General features: G+C 43.5%; 1 protein-coding gene across 7 annotated transcripts in view; it reads right to left on the minus strand.

Moving 5' to 3' along the window:
• The window catches only part of pde7a (phosphodiesterase 7A), a 28,315-nt gene extending 12,654 nt beyond the window's left edge, over nucleotides 1–15,661 (minus strand). For 2 of the 7 annotated variants that reach the window (XM_076290884.1, XM_076290881.1), the window contains exon 1: nucleotides 14,631–15,660. In XM_076290884.1, coding sequence (XP_076146999.1) covers nucleotides 14,631–14,768 — 138 coding nt within the window. In that variant the 5' untranslated portion in view covers nucleotides 14,769–15,660. Of the gene's footprint in view, nucleotides 1–4,307; nucleotides 4,626–11,179; nucleotides 11,591–14,630 lie in introns of those variants that run through there. The other 5 variants (XM_076290880.1, XM_076290883.1, XM_076290885.1 and 2 more) reach the window with 5 other exon arrangements.
• Nucleotides 15,662–20,960: the final 5,299 nt, after the last annotated feature.

The raw sequence follows: 20,960 nt of genomic DNA on the forward strand, positions 1-20,960 counted from the left end.
ACTCTGTGTTGACACTGATAATGTCACTACCACAAAATATATATGGTGTTATGCCTGCTCCGTCTGACTGACTATCAAATTGCCCTTGTTCAGAGTTATACCAAGACTGACAACTATGCTGCCCTACTGGAACTCTCTTACCCCTAAATGTGCAGTCTATGCATCCCCCTGAACAATGTCCTCCAATGACTGCTAGTGTTTATTGAGAATCATTGTATGTAAAAGTACACCTAGCCAATACATCAACTCTCATTGGATGCATTTTGGGTAGTGCTGCTGCTGGCGCTGCTTCATTTTGTCTTGCGCATGTTGCCCTCTGAAATATTCAGAGCTGTGGATGGCAAACGTGACGTCAGTACACTGCGATTCTGCGATTACAACTCCTTAAAAAACACACACACACACACACACACACACACACACAAGCCTAAAGCCTACTCTTTGAAAAACAATTCATGAGAGACTGACATCACGCTCTCTGCTTCAGCACAGCTGGCTTCACGTGGCTCACTATGTTCAAAGCGGTTACGGCATAGCGCTTTTACAGTTTCCCCTACGCTTTCCCTCCCCACCGATCTGTCTCGTGGCCAGGGATTACACGACTAGGCCTGGCCTTCAACGTGGGGCTTGTGGCGGGAGAAGCTCTCGATTCCGAGCGCTATCTAGTCCCAGGACCGGCGGCTTAATCCCATGCGGCGCAGAGAAGCAGCTGTATACATTTGGCAGCGCAGCTAAGCCATTCGCTGATTAATACAAGAACAAAAATGACCAAGCTTAAGCGGCACGCAAGGAACCTCACAGTAGGAGAGCACAGAGAGAGAGAGAGAGAGGAGAGAGAGGAGAGAGAGAGAGAAGGAGAGAGAGAAAGGGAGACAGATAAAGAGAGACCAGAGAAAGAGGAGAGAGAGAAAGGGAGAGAGCATGACCGTGAGCAAAAAGGACCTAGACAGAGAGGAAAAGATGCAGCAGACATGGAGAAGGGGTGGTGGAGTGGAGAATGCATGTTGGGTCTGTGTGTGTGGTGTGGAGGTAAGGAAAGGGGAAGAGATAGATAAAGAGAAAAGAGGGAGGGGGGGGTAGGAGAATCATGAGAGATAGCAGTGCTTTTGGGAAGCGAGAGGAAATGGTGGTGGATATGCCTGCCTCAGTGGGAGGGAATAAAGTCATCTGCAGCTCACCCACACACCGTCTTTAACACATGCACACACACACATGGGCGCGCACACACACACACACTCAGGCAGCCATAGGGAACGCTGGGATCTCTGTGGGTAATGTTGTCAAAAGACCTCCCCCTGCCAGTGTTTGTTTTCGTTAGAGAGAGTGAGTGAGTGAGTGAGTTAAGTGAGTGAGTTGAGTGAGTGAGTTGAGTGAGTGAGTGAGTGAGTGAGTGAGTGAGTGAGTGAGTGAGTGAGTGAGTGAGTGAGTGAGTGAGTGAGTGAGTGAGTGAGTGAGTGAGTGAGTGAGTGTGTGTGTGTGTGTGTGTAAGAGTGAGTGAGTGAGTGAGTGTGTGTGTGTGTGTGTGGCGTGTATGTAGTCAGGGTTAGTCACAGATAGGACAGGACCAGGCTTGCCTCACGCTGGCTTACCTCTCCATCCACCCTTCACACACACACACACACACACACACACACACACACACACACACACACACACAGTCTCTCCCTCTCCCTCACTCTCTCTCTGGCTTCCAGTGCTGCATTCAAATCACTGGCTAGGGTGTCCCCTGGTGCCATCCAATTCAGACTATGACGTCAATGGACTGAACCAATTTGCATAGTTGATTTTTATCCATTATCAATCTGCGCACCCCACCCCCCACCCCGCGCCCCCGGCTTCTCTCGAATAATAAAAAAAGCAAGTGGAACACTTTGTAGCAATACCCTTCCCTTTGTGTGCCAAAAGCCCGAGAAGCCGAGCTCTCCCAGCCAACCAGGAAGAGTTTTATGACAGGAATAAACCCCCTAACTACACAGGGTTTACGATCTTGCCGTGTGAGTTAAAAGAAATACAGAAGGAGAGAGACAGAAAAAAAAAAGAAAAGATGTGCGCAGATTTTTATCAGTGTGTGTGTGTGAGAGAGCGAAAGAGAGAGAGAGAGAGAGAGAGAGAGAGAGAGAGAGAGAGAGAGAGAACAGCCAGCCAGATCTAACAGCCTTTTGCCTTTGGCCAATCACAGCAACGCCATTTTGTTTTTGGGAAAGGACAGGATGACTATGGTGTGTCCTGATGGCTTATTGGCAATGCTCCATTTTCAGATGAAACACTGCTTAACACGAATGGCCCACAAAATACTCTCAACCTTTTGAGTTTACCTCGTTTTATGTGTGTTTATAAACAAGTGAACTGTTGTCTTGAGACGTGCTTTAAAGACAGCATAAAAGTAGTTTACAGCTTTTAAACAGGTTTTAAGTCGAGCTGGTGAGTTGATGCTCATGGACAGGTTCTCAGCTTCTCAAGCGTCCATCTGACTGCGTTCCCAGCCTGCGTGGTATTTGTCGGTTGGCATCTAATGATCCATCATAACCTTGCTGGTTCTGTCAAAGCTAAATACCAGGGTGTCGCCGACAGTTTACGTAGAACTTAAACGTCAGGGTCACGCCCTACAAAAGCCTCATGACGTCTACGCCATCACCGTCGCCCATTACCAACCAGCCATTATCACCATCAGCACCGCCATCACACCACAAGCTCCCAACCAGCCATTTCGAAAATGATGAGCCAACTCCCGCTGTCTGACTCAGCCGGCAACTGGCATGGTGATATTTTAGCATCAACAACCACACTGTTTACACACACCACTGCTGTTTAGTGTATGAGTAATTCCTAATGTGTGTGATGAGTGGCGTGCGTGTGTCTGAGTGTGAGTGTGTGTGTGTGTGGGGGTGGGGGTGGAACACAGGCAGGCCGCCTGTGCTCCATGTTTGATCAATTAAGAACCAACACAACAGCCATGCTATAATAAATAGTAAAAGATTTCACCTGAATCTGGTTTCCCATGCATCTTCAGTCTACAGTACACAGACACCCAAGTAAAAACACACCGCTAACTCACACACCTGTGACATCTCGGCATAGCCACCTCTCGTTTACGTCACAACTATAGCAGTCTTCCACCCCCAGCCGGGGCAGGTACACAAAACTGTCTGACACAAGCAGACGACGGATTAGCCTAAACTCGACGTCGACTCATTTTCAGGTTTTGCTGGGCCAAACCAGGGCCAGGTGAGATCTGGAGTCAGAGCTGAACAACAGAGTTGTGTCTTATTCATCCATCAACCAATTATTATCAAAGTTGCAAAAAAATGTATGACATTGAAAAACACTCTGTTCTACTCTTTGATTAACATACTCAGATGTCATTGTACCGGCATCCACTACAAGATGCAATCTTAAAGTTTGCAGAGAAGTACCAAAGGTCTTGTTCTCAAAATCTAACCTACAGTACAACTAAAGAAAACCGGGCGATTGGATGACGACAATGCAAACCATGTCAAAAAATGACTAGGCTAAGTAGCACCCCTTGACTCATTTTCTCAGATACATGAGGAATCCTAGCTATGCTCTGAGGTCCGTTTGCCAGAGAATCTCCACCGTCCACCAGACATGCTGAGGGAAAACATCAAGGCACTGTGTAAAACAGTATGAGGAATGGCTGAAGAAGAGGGAGCATACACACACTCCATTCAAAATGCAAACAGCACAGCACTCCTCAAAGGAAAAAAAACCTGTGGTGACTTCAGGAAGAGAGAATCGCCTCTCAGAGGCCATTACCTAGATATGTTCTTGGCTCTTATATATCATGAGTTGCAACATCAACTCTCAACAGATATTAGAAGGCTCTAGATCTATTGGCTTGGTTAAACTTTAAGCTATCCTTTAGTGTTATTATTAGTTGACTATTGAGCTAATGAGCTGTTGAGCTGTATCGTAATGCCCTTCTTCCAATGACAAGCAAAACCATCCGAATAACTAACGGGAAGTGACTAAAACTCAAAGACGATTTCAGTCACCATCATTCAGAGGTTACATATTCTGCTTTTAAGCACAATCAATGTTTAATCTTTGTGTGTAGACACAATTGCTGCAAACCATGGTCAACTTGACATTTAGGGGGAAAACAATCGAGTTGGTATCTTATCGGCTCCATAACAAAATCTCACACACACACACACACACACACACACACACACACACACACACACACACAAAGCGGCAAAGTGACCTTAGGCTCATTACCAAAACTAAAGTGTAGTGAGCTGAGAAGTCGCCCAGTATTAGTTTGGCTACACTAATACGCCACCTACCTTAGAGAACATCCATTTGGCCAGAATCACCACTAGTGACCAAATCAAAGCAATTCCCATTGGCTCTCCAGTATGCTCAAGATCATAGTTTCTCCATGTGGGTATATGTGCGTGTGATTCTGGACGAACACTGTGAGTGGAGGCTAAGGATTAGCGTGAGCGGCCGTGAGTGAGTGGTGTATCGGTGCATGCGTGCGCGCATTTCCTCTTTGGCTCAGATAAGTGGCAGCTCACCGATGGAGTCGGACTCGAGGCCCAGACAGCGAGCGTTCACGCAGGGGCTTAGTGCAGCTGTCTTAGCCATGCTGCCGTCACCTGACCGCACAATCATGGGACAGGCGCCACCGTAACACACACACAACTACACACACACACTCAACTACACACACACACTCAACTACACACACTCAAGCGCAAGGGAGCAGGCAGGCAGGGGCTCCCTGTGTCCTCTGTGAGCGACACACTGCCCCCCTCCCCCCCTCCTTCTCTCCCTCTCCTCCATAGCCCCCCTCCCCCTACAGGCTCCTAGCGACAGCCAACCAGGCGTATGGTGACACTGACGCACGAGCAAGGAGGGGCTGGGCAGAGAAAGCACAGCAGAAGCCGTCTTCTCAACAGACCCGGAGTGCACACTGTACACTTTGTTTACTAAATTGCCAAAACACATGAACACACACACACACACAGCCATCAACATCAGGACCGGCATGGCTCTGTAATGGGTACATGCAGCGTATTTATTTTTCATTTACACTTTCATCTTGGAGCTTATGCCCCCCCTCCCCCCCCTTCCACTAGAGCGGCACGGCCTCCCTGACTTACGCGAACAGACACTGCACGCATGTGTGTGGGTGTGGGTGAGTATGTGTGTCTGTGAGAGAGAGAGAATGAGACTCAGCAGATAGTATGTGAGCACACGTGCAAACACACACACATTCACACAGAGAAACAAAGAGAGAGAGAGAAAGAAAGAAGAGAGAGAGAGAGAACGAGAGTAAAGCTGCATGCAAATTTGGCTGAGAGCAGGGCTATGCCAAAGCTATGCTGTGACTGGTTGGCCTTGAGGTGGGTTTGGAAAACTATCACCTCTTTTTCCCACACGTCTCCCTTCCTCTCGCTCCCTCTCTTTTTTAGTAGATTTAATAGTAGTAATAGTAGTAATAGTAGTACTAGATTTTCTTTAATTGATTGGTTTTGGTTTGTACCGATAATAAAGGAAACTTACTAACGCTTAAGTGTCTCATCTCAATTGACACTCACTCCCATTTCTCTCCCTCTCTCCACATCTTCATGCTGCTGACGGCAGGGCTGACGGGGCTGTGACTGCCTCCGGAGCTTGGTGGTGAGGGGGTTCTACACACACACGGCCTCTACAACACTGCATCAGTCTCTCATGATGGTTTGCCCTGGCTCTCCTCTCCAACTGGGTCAAAGGTAGAGGCTCATCTAACCAGCGCTTAATGCTCATTTCCTATTGATTTCCTCTGTAAAAGGAGAGCTTTGCCACAGCGCAAGGGCTACGTCACAGACTAAATAAACTAAAGATGTGAGTTCGGGTCAGATACACACACTGTGTGTGTGTGTGTTTGAGGGGGGGCGTCCTGTTCCAACTTGGAGCGATGAAGATGTCTGGCCTCAAGTGCATGTGGTTTGAATCCACCACATGCCTTGAAAGTTGAGAACCACAGATGTGTATTGCTTTTTTTTTCCTTTAAAAAAAAAGGCTGGAAACACAAGATTCACAATTGCTGACCTAAATCCTCCAGAGGTTCCTGTTCCATGGTGGAATCCCCTGTTCTCATCCACTCCATAAAGCCAGCCTTGCATGCTCATGTAGTCACGTGCTGCACATATACTACCACCCCAAACGTTCACGTCATTACTGTATCTCCCGTACTCGTGCCATGGTCATTTCTGAGGCCGTGCACCACCCATGCACCATACGGACACAGATATGCATGGCAGCCATGGCGCGTATGTGTTAAAAGCAAGTACATCCTCGGCCTAACAAAGGGAGGGGGAGTAAGCGGACAGAGAGGTCACCATACCACGGCTATTTAATAAAAACATTTTTAAAAAGTACATAATGTTTTGGATACTCTAGTCCACACAGAAACACAAAGAACAGTTGAAAATGCTGTTGCTAACTTGGTCGTTTCAAAATCAGTCAATACCATGTCACTACAAGACTTGATCAATCCAATCACCTTTCATTCTCTGTGAAAATTAAGAAGTCCAAAGTCTGCGGCACATCTTGAGTAGAAAATCTATTTTTGATCATCAAACACATTATGGTAATCAACCTGTTTCTTCCATTTCTATGAGTAAGATCTATTCTATAATCTACCAGAAACATCAGCCGCCAAAGCCCTGTATGGGTGTGTCTGATCTAAAGTGACGCTACATGCTAGCAATTATAAGTCATGGATACTGGATAGAGTTGGGGGTCATATTGTCAACTCTTTCAAAAAGTTCAGTCTGCCAAATGTCAATGTAAGGATTGCTTTTTGAAAAAAGTGAACCCATCTTAAAAAAGTATTCTTTTCAGGCACCAAAAAAAACCCATTATTGTCCAAAACGTCTTTGTTTTCACCATTGGTTGTGTGTTCAGTCTCTGAGAACGCCTGCCTTTGACCATCATCTAGGTGGTCATGAGAACACAGAAGGTGCATCTGAGGATGGCCAAAGGCAGCTTTAAGAGAGATGGAGCCACGCCATGACTGTGAATGAGAAACAGAGAGAGAGAGAGAGAGAGAGAGAGAGAGAGAGCCCATCTGCCCAATCGTAGCAGTCACGACTGCATGGTCATGGTCAAGATGCCAACAACAACAACAACAAACAAACAACAACGTTATACTGCTGATGTCCTGCCCTTGTTGACACTAGGTAGATCTTTAGCATGGAGGTATTATACAGAGCAGGAGAGAAGGACAACGTTCTGGCCAAATTCATGGCCGATGCCAGGCTAACTAATTCGGCTAAAAGTGTAAGTGTGTTACCGCCATCTTTATATTCTCTGTCTATATGTCTTGAATTTCCCCTTGGGGATCAAGAAAGAAAGAAAGAAAGAAAGAAAGAAAGAAAGAAAGAAAGAATCTATCTATCTATATGGCACTAGTGTTAATTTTGTCACCTATTTTTAATTTAGTCTTAGTCTTGTGAGGTTTTAGTTGACTAAAACTCTCATCATTTTAGTCTAGTTTAAGTCAAAAGAAAACTAGTTATCTTAGTCAAGTTTTAGTCAAACATTTAAGTCTTTTTTTTTTATAACAAATTATTTCTGATTACCATTTCAGTCAAATAGTGTTTCACACATCTCAATTTTCCAACAACATTGTGTGTCCACAGGGCTACTCGTCTGTTATAATTACACATTCTGATTGTTTGTCAGTCAGTATGTTTACATGCACAGGTAAGTCGAGCCACAGTTATAGCTCGGTTCGTAGACCAGTGTTTCTCAAAGTGTGGTCCGGGGAACACTGGTGGTCCGCAAGCTATCCCAAGTGGTCTGCGAGCAGACGTGGTAAAATATAGATGAGTTGTTTGCAATATTGAACAAACTTGTATGTAAATCCAAACAGTTCTGCAACACTGTCTATGTAAGATATGCCAGTTTAAATCATATGAATCCTCTGACACAATAAGCAAAGTGCAAAGACAATAAGCAAGTTTTAGCAAGGTGGTCCATGCGTTTCTTTTTTAGTGGTCCTTCGTCTGAGAAACATTGTCGTAGACCCAAGTATTAATGTTTTACTCCGCCACGCTAGATGGCGATATGCGCCCAAACGCAACACATTCCCCAGACTTTCCATCTTAGCTAACTTGCTAGCGAACTTTCCATATAAGCTTACTTGCTAGCAAACTTTGCATCATCAGTTATCTAGTTAAATAGTTGACAGTGTTTCCCATACATTGACTTATTTGTGGCGGCCCACCACCATATCAACATTGACCACCACACAATGATTGTACTAAATTGTGCTTAAATCTGTTTAGAATCATAACCAGGCTGCACTAATTTGTTAAAAACTGTTGCATTCGAGTTAATTCTGCAAACCTACCACCACAAATAGAATTTAATTCTGTGGGAAACACTGGTTGACATTACTTGCTGAACATTTTCGTTTGGACATTATGGGGGATGTTAATTCGTATATGTATGAGAGAAGCTTCAACTTATGGGTTACAGTAGCGTTGTGGCATAAAGCTTAGGCAGTTAGCTTGCTAACTGGCAGAAATCTCCAGTGTTCTTGTTCCAATATATTCTGTCTTCTCATTATGTGGACGAAAATGAAGAGAGATTTTATCTTAGTTTTTATGTCATGCAAAACATTTTAGTCTCGTCTTTTTTTGTCAACCATAATGCATGTTAAAGGCACACTATGCAGGTTTTTTAGCTTAACATACCTTCATTTCACAGCTTCAGAGTCATTGGAATGGTTATATGACTTTTTTCGGGTTGAGTGGTGGCCGTCTCGCTTCCCCCTAGTGCCTGTGAGCGGAAAAACCACCCTTGCAACTGTGGGCCGGCGGGCCGACGGCCTCAGTGTCAGGAAGTATAACGAGTTTAACGAATTGATTTACTGCATTCAAATACATATACACGCCAGGCACCGGCTAGAAAAAGGTAGCGATGGAGTTTCTCAGACATTCGTCATGACAGAGCCAGCGAAAAAGAAGCAAAAACCGAGAAAACAGTAAGGAAATTGCCAATACTGCATAGTTTACCTTTAAGATTGTCTTAGTCAGTGTTTCAGGACATCGGTGCAGTCTCGTCATCGTCTAATCTTTTAGTCATGGAAAAAAGGTTGTTGACGAACATATTTCCTCTCATCAACACTATGTGGCACCTGGCGAGACGGAACCATAGGCATCTGTCATGTTCTGTCCAAATCATGGAAAAAAGTTCTAACCAAAATTGTCCTACCGAGCAACAATAACAATGGGAGGTGGGGCTTGGGATTGGTCAATCAGGTGCCAGTATCTATGGCCACAAAGTATGTTGTCATTGTGGATTGGCTGATTCTTCCCAGCAGGAAATTGACAGCTCTTTCCCTATCCATTGGTAACATTTTACCCCATCGGCTATGTATCTGCTGTACTGGCAAACTCTGCATAATGTAAACAATTAACACCACAAAGGAGAGTTTAAAGACAGAAGTTCAGTTCCAACTTGCCTTGATTGTGACAACTCATAAGCACATCGATTCCTCCTGATTTACTGCCATTTATCACAAGCAGGGAAGGGATCAAGAGCAGCCAGGGTAAATAAAACAGGAAGCCAAGCAAGGCCTGGACGCCATTAAGTCTTATCCACAACGCATCCCAAAACTCACAGATATTAAAGCTGCCGTGGTTGACAGGCTCGTAAATTCAGAGCTTCCTTATAAGTTACTTGACCAACACTCAGCAAAAAGCTGTATAACGGGACTCTGCATTCCTGTAAATGGGGGGCAATAAACACAGGTTTTTACAGCAAGGTATTTAGAAGAGATAGTTGTTACTACACGTGCACACACACACACACACACACACAGGCCTGTGTACAGAGTTTACCTGGGCACTCAACTTTTTATGTGCAGACACTTGAACCTTGATGGGCTATTAGTGGTCTTGTACAGCCATTATGATCTTGAAAGCACGGTTCTTAAATGAGGTGTCAGTGCGTCAGGAGGTTTTAGTGCGCAACAGAGGAACTAGGTTGGTGACGCATCAAGGATCGAGTTGTACAATCATACATACAATCACTCTTCATGAAAATGTTGTTCAGCCCCCATCAGTCCAATGACATTAAACGGCATTCTGATGCGTGACCAAAAAAACATTCAAAAACTATACTAAGTGTATAGTAACACACAGGATACTATGGTGTATCCACACTGCAAACAATAGTATTACCATGGTGAAGAACTACCAAGATGCCAGTACATCAAGAACATGATCCCATGGTGCACCGTGAGAACTGTGCAAGACATGTCCTCAGAACAAAGGTCAGGAAGGGAGTTTCAGCAGATGCTCTCAAACAGACTACTAATCCCTTTTGATATCAACAACAGTGTTTATATCTTTTCAGAGTTCACAGGGCCATCGGTCTGAAGGGGAAGCTACGCCTGCCGGATTTCAGCTGCTTTTGGTTTACCCCACAGCAGCTCACAGCAGCATTTTCTTTGGCCACACAATCCTCACGGTTCAAACAGCATTCAAACTGCAGTAAAACAACGGTCCAAAGGTCTGTTTCGCTTTGTGTTTTCCCAATCAAAATGTCCACTCAGTATAGCCCCTAGTCTTCTATATGACAGAAGTATCTGGGCTTGCACACGTGATAGAGAAATTCCAATATATATAAACAGAACTTTACATTTTATGAACATTACAATGACAATCCTAGAAAGTGAGTCCTGCCATGACAAATTTAAGTAATTTCTCCAGACTGATTTTCCCATTAACTTGTGACCAAACCTGTTCCTGTCAAAACCAGGAGGAATTGTTGTTACTGCTGCAACAACTAACAACTTGGAAACTGTTGATGTTTTTATGCTCAAAACACAGACAAAAAGACTATGTCTTGCTTCCAAAAAGCATTTGTACTTCATGGAGCATAACATCAAAAGCTTTTCATTTTTGTACATTGTTTTCACTACTTTCTAGACATGTCTTAGTCCTTGTTATATTGTTGATTTGGCGCTGCAGCCCTGTCACGCATGGGTTACATGCTAGAACGAGTTGTGAAACCCAAACCTCTGGACCGCTCCTTCTTACCACATCCTGAAACTACGTCAATCCAGCAGCCCTGCATGAAATGCTTATCGCTGAAGTTAAGATAAACAAACTCCTTCGATAAAAAAAAAAAGAAAAAAGTACTCTCATCTCACCCTGTCCTGTCTTAAAAGTCGCCTGGCGATAGGCCTCTGGAGGAACAGCGCGTCTCTCAGCGCCGCTCCGTCCTCTCTACTCGCTATCTGGTTCTCATGCACACGTCAGAGCTGCCGTCAGAGCTGCCATCAGCCTGCGGCGGGCCGCGTGATGACAGGGCAGCAGCTCCGGGCCACAGAGCCAGAGGCCACGCCGTTTCCTTCATGCTTTTTGGGTGTCAGAAAAGGCTGGAAATGTCAAAGTCATGACAAACTGTGGGTGGGCGAGGTATGTGTGTGCACTGCCCGTCATCGGCAAAGCCAAGGCCCCAACGCTCCCGCACAGCAGGGGGTGCAGAGGCGCGCTGGGCCGCACGTAACATTGCGCTGTGTCTTGCAGCACATTCAAGCGCATACACGCAAATCAGACGTGCTACTTCATGGGCATACCTCACTCACGTGCAGGTCACATGACGGCACTTTGGGTGCCTCATGCTCTGAACTTGAGTAGCAGGAAGCGTCATGCTTTACTGTATGTTAATGTCATCCACACCCACCCTCATGCCAACACAACCCCACCCACCTCTCTGCTGATTGCAAGTGTGTTAGCTTGTAAATGACACAATCATGCTTGGCAGGTTTCCAACACAGCCAGGATATTTGGAAGAGGGACTGGGTGGAGGGGGGAGATACTGTCCAGTACGCCGAACACCGAACTTACAGTCAATGCACAATTGCGTCTGGGCACTGCCAGAACTGTTTTGATGATATTGCTTTGGTGGACAGCATTTTTCATTGAATTATTTGAAACCATGATTATGGACGTTTGTTAATTAATCTGAAAGTAGAGTAACTATGTTCACAAGGTTACAAATAAAGGCCACATTTCGTGCCTTTGTTTGCAGGTGTCATTAAAGGGTTGTGGTTACTGGTGACTTATTTCTACACAGTCTCATACAACCTGCCAAAACCTAAACTAATTTAAACTCCCTTCCAGAAACTGTTTTCCCTCCACTGTAGACGATAGCTCACTGCAAAGGTCTTCACTAAAGCAAAACAGTCTTTGACAAACATAAAGAGAATGGACAGAGAACCAGAAAGAAAGAAAGAAAGAAAGTAAGAGTGACAGAGAGAGAAAGAAAAGACTCTAGCCATCTGCGATGTTGGCACCAGGCCAAACTACTGCCCCCTGAGCCTATGCACATGTTTTACTGCCTCCCTCTGCAATGGTAGCCTGCCTAAGCTCCCACAAACACAGCAGCATGGCGACACACACACACACACGCACACACACACACACACACACACACACGCACACACACACACACACACACACACACTGCTGCAGCTCACACTTGGGAAACAGATACAGATGGGAAAATGCAGTGTTTACAAAAGGCAAATAGAAGCCCCCTTAAAAACTATGCACAATCTTTACTTCCAACTTTCTCACCGTTCCTCCCTCTCTCTGTCCAACACATTCACTCTCTCTCTCTCCCTCTCCCTCTCGTTACTGAGGGCACTGTGAGCATTCCATGGAACTGAAGTGCCATGAGAGGCTTGAAAGGCTTACTGTGACATGCCGCCACAACGTGCCACCTTGCCTCCAAATGAGTCCAAAACAAAACAGCCAGGGGGAAAAAACAACAGGCAAACGTGACCCCGCCGCCGAGGAATTTACCACTTTACCCACAAGGCTCAGCTCATCTACCACTTTACCGCTCTCTCTCCTCTAACCCCACAAGGCTCAGCTCATCTAATGGGCCAGGAAAGAGAGAGAGATGGGCCTTTCATTGCCGGTCGGCCTAAGTGCCCATGCATTGAGGCCCCCTGGTCACAGCACTGCTTGCGAACAGGGCCATTCATGGTTGGGGGGGCATCATTTCCATGTGGAAGAAGCACAAAAGAGAAGAAGTGGGGACATGTCTATGTACTAAAGATCCCTATATTGTAGTAACTGACAATAAATGTACCCCATCTAAACTTCCATTGTGTTTTCCTTTGTGGGTTTGTGTGCGTGTGTGTCTGTGTGATTGTGTCTGTTCAGTATATGTGTGTACTGTGTGTGTGTGTGTGTGTGTGTGTGGTGTAAAGAGGAAGTGACTGTAATGGTGTACTAGTGAGAGAAAAAGGGGTTGGACACAGCTGAGCGGTCTGATACGGCAGTTCTTAATAAAAAGCTTGTGGGTGGTCGACCAGAGATACTAAAGAGGCCTCTCAGTGTAACACTAAGAGTCTCTGAGAACATTCCTTGACTAATTTAACATAAACAATGTAAACCCAGTAATTTCACACACACACACACAAACACACACACACAAGTAAATTTAAAACAGAACTTAGGGGGGTTATGCGTACATATAAGCAAGATGTTATTTTTACAAATTCTCATTTAATGAGAATTCCATTCCCATTCTGTTCATTGGTCCTCTGCAAAATACTTCACTACAATACACAGATCTTGCATACAACGGAGTATGAATGTGCCCTTGCACAACTGTTGTTAACAAAGGTAAACAATGAAGTTTAGAGGTCACCAAGACCGTTTTATTTTGAAACACAGGGCTGAAATTTGAGGGATGTGATGTTCCCTTTTGAGACTTGAGTAATAACTGGTGTACAAACAGTCCAAGTCATCTGCTCATGTGTCAATACGAGTTGCTCGGTGACCAAGGCCTAGCCCTTATTTTGGAGTTGATAGCACACTTTTAGTAGACCAAAACAGACACAGACCAGTTAAGCAAATTATAAGTCTCTCCCTTTGTGTAGATAACTGATGGGTGGGGTGTGTGTGTGTGTGGGGGGGGGGGGGGGGGGCACCTCTTCAATATCAATTACTTCACGTCACAATATGTTCTCCAAAACTTTCTTAAAGCCTGGTTTACAGGACGAAATATAGTGTGCTGGAGGTCATTACATTCACATACACTTTATTAGGCCTACACCAAGTAACAGAAATGTCACCTCTACAGTAACCGTGAAATATGGGAGTCAAAACTCTAATCCCAGAACAGTAAGAATACATCTGTCTCAGTAGAGTAAATGTTATGGATTTACCATGTGTAAATTTGGAGAATATTAAATTCATGACGACTTGAAACAAGGATAACATTTTGCCTGCAACTGGGTGCAATTTTATAAGTTGCAGGGAGGTAGGTAGGGGGTTGGGGTCAATATGTCAAATTTTCTCTGTCAACAAGCAATTGCTTTCGATAATCTCCATATTAGAATGACACATTAATAGTGGATTTCGTTGCTATTTATACATCAAACACAGTTCTGGTAAACCTCCAGAGAAGTAGCAGCAAATGCATGTTTGAAGGAGGGAGGGGGTTCCCATGAATCACCTGTTTGTTCCTCCTCGAAATATACCAAAGGTTTCAGTAAACAGATATTATCATCGAATAATCGCGAATGCAATGTCTTCCATCCTGTAGAAAATGTAAAATCGATGTCAATGTAAACAAAATACCTGTGACAGCTGTCGTGGATCGGGGGCCCCGAACAGAGAGGAGCTGGAGCTGAAACTGATGGCTCCCCTCCGGCTGAGTACATGCTTGGGAACCGGCCTGTCTAGAGGCAAAACCGGCAACTGATAACATACTTCCATTGAATAATATCAACGCTGGATCCAGATCAAAAATTCAAATAAAAAATATAAAAAATGATAACTATTCCAAATCCTGGAGAAGGAATTTCATGGATTAGGTAGCGTTGTTAGCAGAGCCTCTCCAACAGAAACCTTCCTTATGAAATACATAGAAAAATAGAGTACAATAATGCTCAATTTCACGTTTAGCATACGGAGTACTTCATTTTCTTCGGATAGACTTCAAACTTGCACGAATCGCCGTCTTTAATACATTGTCTATGTCTCTGCGTCCGCGTGTCTCGTGTTCCATTTCACTCGATTTTATTCATCTGGCTCCATGGACCCCTTTCCCCCTTTTCGCCAAGATCTGGGCCTGTAGATGATGAGGCCTCTATCTTTAAAGAATCTTTTAAAAAATGCTTCCTCATTTTTTAAACTCCGTTCAGTCGTGCTTCATCGTGAAATGGCTCCGCAGTATGCCTCTAAATCAAAACAAAAGGCAAGAACACTCAGAAACGATATCGATGCTCGGGAAAAATGGCAAAAGTGGAAAAACCCTGCGGTTAAATGTGCAGGAACTTGCCTTCACAGAGGTTCGACGGTTTTCATTCAAGGTCTGTGGTGCTTGCAGAGAAACTATCAGCCTTTATTCAGTCCTTTTTTCTCAACGCAGGCATAGCACCCGTAATCCACTCCGCATCGGGATCACTCAGTGCACAGAATATACAACAGAAAGTGACTTGAAGAAACCAAACCACGCACGGCACTAGTGCAGAACATGTATTGGCACATACTGTGAAATTCGTATAAAAAAGTAAAGGAAAACGGGAAACAAATTACGTTGATAACCTATGACTACCTAGCTATCTTCCTAAACATTGTAGGCTGTTTCCGAACATGCACCACCTGCCAGAGATGGGGCTGTTGAAGCGCACACAAAACGTTCATTTTCTTTGAACCAATTGCTGCGCGACTACTAATATTACACCCTGGCCGATTGGACGATGTCACGGAGCAGCTTTAGTACAGCCATTTCTATTGGAGGGACTTTCAGGGGCGATTCCAAGACTGATTTATGCAGTCGTTCACCGACTGCACGGACCACAACAAGGGTATTCCACCACAAAGGGGTTTGCCCTGCAGCCGGTCTACATCATTTCTAGTGATTACCTTTCTTGCATGAGTCATCTAGTTGTATATGTGCCTCAGCCTCAGTTAACTCTTCTTGATGTTAAGGAAACCAGCGTGTGTAGAGTATAAGCCTGAGCAAATATTTATTTTATTTTAACAACGAATTCACCCTGTCATTAAGGATTTTCTTCATGCAGCTACACACTGGACGCACATGCAGCACTATGCAACAATAAGCCACTCTCTGGCAGCTGTTTTTGACATCATCTTCAAATTAATTTTGGTGGTAGGCCTGGGGACATATAAGGACAGACAAACACACTTGTTGCTCCCACTAGACACCCAGGTTATACACTAATGTAGTTCGGTGGTCAAGCACAGAACACCAAAGCGAACATGTGAGACAAGCTTTCACATAACAATATTGGCAATTACATATATCCAAAAGACAGCATGTTAGTGAGCATATATTTTTCAAGGTTTTGCATGCCTTAGGTAGTTGGCTCGCAATGCTTTTAGATGCCTTAGACTGCTTGTAGCTGCGTCAAAGTGACGGGCTTCTGGGTTTAGATGCAAGTAAAGAGGTGTTGCATATTAAACCACCAGCAAGTTTCAGCACGACTGCATCATAGGCCCTAACTTCCTTGCTATTTGAAATGTCTATGCTTGTCTAAGATGTAGAATCTTATTGGCACCCTAATGGCCTAAAACGTAGGTGTGAGAGTGCATCTACACAAACCAATGTTTGGAATAGGGCGAGTGACAATGATCCATAATGATTCTAAGTTGGATTCAATCCTTGGTTTATTTGTGATTTTAAAAATTCATATTTTCCCCCTAAATGTACGGATGCCAAACTCTATCAATATTATCCAGCATATAAGGTGCATTCTCAATGCACAACCACAATGTTGTCCGCTCTGATTTATCTAAAGAGGCATGGGTCTCTCTTGTTTCTAAGAGGAATTGGTATGACCTACTTTTAGTGTTTTATCTTTGTTGCCATTCGAGAGCAAGTGAAAACAAATACCACCAACTTACAGTGGTAGTAAGCAGGGATGGATTACTGCACGGGCCTACCGGGCCCAGGCCCCCAAGGGGTCAGGGGGCCCTGAAGCCCAAGCCTTTGCATGGAATCATTACCTCAATATCAACACATCAGGATGTAGTCTATGAATCTGATTGAATTTAGTATTGGCCATCCCCAAAATGCACCAGAATACAGGAAATCACATCAAACAAATTTTTTAAATTCTGGGGGAGGACCCCTAAACCCCCCCTCCCACATATGCGACAATTAGTGGGGGGCCTTTAATAAATCTGGGCCCAGGGGCCCGAAAGTTCATAATCTGTCCATGGTAGTAAGTAAGTAATAAAATGACTTTGATTGGGCATACAGTACATAATACAAACAACATAGCTTCTAAAAGCAATCAAAGCTCCCAGTGAAGGGCTTTTGATGCTGTTATATGAACTATATAATGAATGCCATATTATTAGGGAGCTCCATGGAAAATGTTGAAATTACATGATACTGTTTTCTTTCAGTGTAAGGACATAGGGCTTGTGTGACATGTTGCATCTATGTGTACTCTTCAACTCCTCTTTTTAGTTTTTTCAGTGACAAAACAAGCATGTTTAAGTTCACATCTAACCTATCAAAGCAAAGCAATCAAAATAATTGATATTTTATGAGATGTTTTTTCAAAAACGTGAGGTTGCTCATTTTTTTAAACATTGTAGCCTATCTCACTAGGAGTTTCTACAAGCCAGGTCAACAACCAAACTCTGATTGTAGTGGTATACAGTGCATCATCTATAAAGACGTTTGTTTATGATGGACCCCCACAACAACAGTGCTGTTGCTGCATTTAAAAAATAAACACGTGATCTTTGTCAACAGCAACATACCCCTTACAGCTTACTGAAAGGTATTTGCAAAAATGTGGCCTGAACCTCCCCTGGTGTCGAGGCGTTTCCAGACTCCAGACTCAGGAGAGGTGACATAATCTAGCAGTGTCATATACCAGTGCTGGTCTTTCTAAATGACTTGCAATAGCCTGTCTGTTAACTCTTCTGTTAACTCTTCTGTTATTGTTACTTAGTGTATAAGGGTAGCACAGTGACTATAATACAATGCTGTTTTTGACACACTCTGTGTGTGTGTGGGGGGGGGGGGGTTGTATATATATATATAAAAATATACATAAGTATATTTTTTCATCAACAACCTTTTGGACAATAGTAAACTGTGTCATGGCAACAGCCGGGCTGTATGCCAGTGAAAGGCATAATCAGCGCCACACTCCCTCCGGTTTTGAATACAATTCAACAGTCAAGACCCCTGCTAAGCTCTTCTATGTCTTTTCCAGGCAACCAGGCAAAATTGTGTCCAATCACTTTAACACTTTGACCCAGGGCTTTCCCCCTTCCACAGAGGAATCAGATTCTTGGTATTTTCACAGCACTAGTAGGGGTATAGTACAGGGCGGCTTTACATTGCCATGCTTCAGATTACATTTTCCTGAACATTTGATAGCTTTGGACACACACCAACACTGTGCTCTGCTGCATACATATTTAATCCTATCCAGTCTAACATTTGACTATTTTTATTTGTATTATTATTATTATTATTATTATTATGCAATATCACAGCTAATATTGTTAACATAGTAGAATAAACATTAGTAAATCACAGTAAAACAATTCATTGAATTGCATTATTGCTCAAATATCTCACTTGTTCTTTTTGCTGTATTTTTAGCATCTCTGCTAAATATTTTAATATATAAATGGGGGTGGTGATAAACTGAGCGGACCTGCTGCATTAGCTTTGTTGATTACCACTTCATGCTTTTACTTCTGATTCAATACATTTGATTGAATTTCTAATATCAAATTAAAATCTAATATCACTTTTTGTGAGTGTTAGCTGACTGCATGGTTAGGTATTTCTTGACACATGTTTGGGAGGGACTAGTGTTACGCACACAACCACGTTTCCTGTTGGTGTGGGGTGGGGTGTGTGTGTGTGGGGCGGGGGGTCTCCCACTGAGCTCACTGACTGCGAGGAAACCATTTCATTAATGCCTTTGTTTTTGGCACTCTCCCCTCCCTTGACACACATGCTTAGCAGGAGCAGCCTTCAGGGATGGGAGGTGTGTCTGTCTGTGCATGTGTGTGTGTGTGTGTGTGTGTGTGTGTGTGTGTGTGTGTGTGGGCATGACGAGGGCAGGTGAGTAGCAAACCTGCTAATTCCCCTGGAGAGTTGAAGTATCCAGTTGCAAAATGTCCCCCGAGAGGTACGAGCAAATGAGCATGATCACGTTCTGACCCGTTCTGTGCGCCAGCAGTGGCATGTTAGAAATGGATGCTTTTACGATCGAGCTTAACACAATCAAGGTTTTCAGACATTGTATTACAAGATAACAGTTGGTCTTTATCACTGTTTATGTAGAAACACTGTGTTTATCTTTCAAACTCATTGACTAGTTACTAGGTCTTTAAGTGTTTGTACGAGCTGTTGCATGTTGTAAGCTTTTTCAGAAGATACTGTACATTTAGGATTGATGACTTTGTATATAAATATTATTATTTGGCCAAGCCCTTCAATTAATTCATTATTTACTGCAGTATGTTCAGGAGCACTGTATCTGGCAGAATTAGCAGTAAGTCACAGTTTGAGTGCATCTTCACATTATATCATTCAGGTTAACCATTCACTTGGCTATTGAGTAGAGAATATGAACACCGGGCTTCAGTGAGTTGTGTTTTTTAAGCCTTTAGGGAAAGTATTTCAGTGAAACAAAATTAAGAATTTATTTCACTGTCTTATGAAATGTGTCAAGCTGGTCAAGTGCAATTCTTTCTCCTAGTAGTGATTCTTAGTCCATTCTTAGATCCACCTACATCCTGGACAGCTTTACTGAAACCATGAAATAATTTGCAAAGGGTATCAAAATAATAATTATATTAGCAGATTTGCATCAAAAACTCACATAGCTGACAAACAAGCAAACATAATATGCACTGCTTTTCTCAGTCTTCAGCCTCATATTGTTCCTTATCAATAACATTGAATACCAATAATCAATAATATTATGCACTTATGGAACAAAAACAGGCTCCTCTCTACAGGTGTAAATGTAACAGTAGAGTGTAATATGCGAAAATGAAGTAACACCATTGTCACAAACTGTATTTCTCAGCTACTCAGCAATTGCATTTCAGCGCCATCTTGTGGCCAAACATACCACCTCACTACAAAAGCCAAGATGACCAAACCAAACTGATCAATCCAAAATTGTCCAGTGTTTTTATAGTTTTCAAAAATTCAGCTCACAAAGTACCTATGTAAAAATACACACACGACGAACCAACCAAACTAAAAGGATGGAGAGAAATACATGTACATTTATTTTTCGTGAACACCTACAATATCTTCCTCTCCCCTATGCACTGGTTATTATATTCTTATATGACCATATTCTATTTTTTTTTTATCTCTCACCTGCCTTATATTTTGCTGACATGTTAGTGCATATGTATTTCATTCTTACGACCACCAGATGGCGCTTCAGTTCCAGATTAAATCTTAAGTCTATGAAACTTCTCCAATTCTACTTCAAGACCAGGAGTTAGCTCTGGGGAAGAAGCACAATTTGGTAACATCTTCTGTCACTGACTCCCTCCTCTTCTTCAGATATACACACACCTAAACCCCAATGAGAAACCATAGGTGACGCTCAATAGAGGTTAATCTATTGTACCTCTGACACATGCCATTCCAAAGCATTGTGTTGTGTATGGCCTGAAGATTGTCAATGTTGAAACCCAATCAAGCTTGCTGGCAACCATAGTAGGATAGCCTCCGATACCTGAGCTGTAGGACCATCAAATGTTTTATTCATCTCACCATAAGTCCACCAGCACTCAGAGGAGCAACCCGACTCCATTGACCTGTCTGCTGCGCTTTGGGGAGGACTGTGTTTTGGGATCTCTTGTGTGGAGCAGGTAGGAGACTGTTGGACGTCTGTGTGATAATGAGTAAAACTACATAGCCGTTGCTGGTTTGGT

Source organism: Alosa pseudoharengus, unplaced genomic scaffold (genome assembly GCF_046254945.1).
Source record: "Alosa pseudoharengus isolate Yale_2024_CS ecotype anadromous, Long Island Sound unplaced genomic scaffold, YU_APseudo_1.1 YU_APseudo_1.1_scf_18, whole genome shotgun sequence".
Lineage (NCBI taxonomy): Eukaryota > Metazoa > Chordata > Actinopteri > Clupeiformes > Clupeidae > Alosa > Alosa pseudoharengus.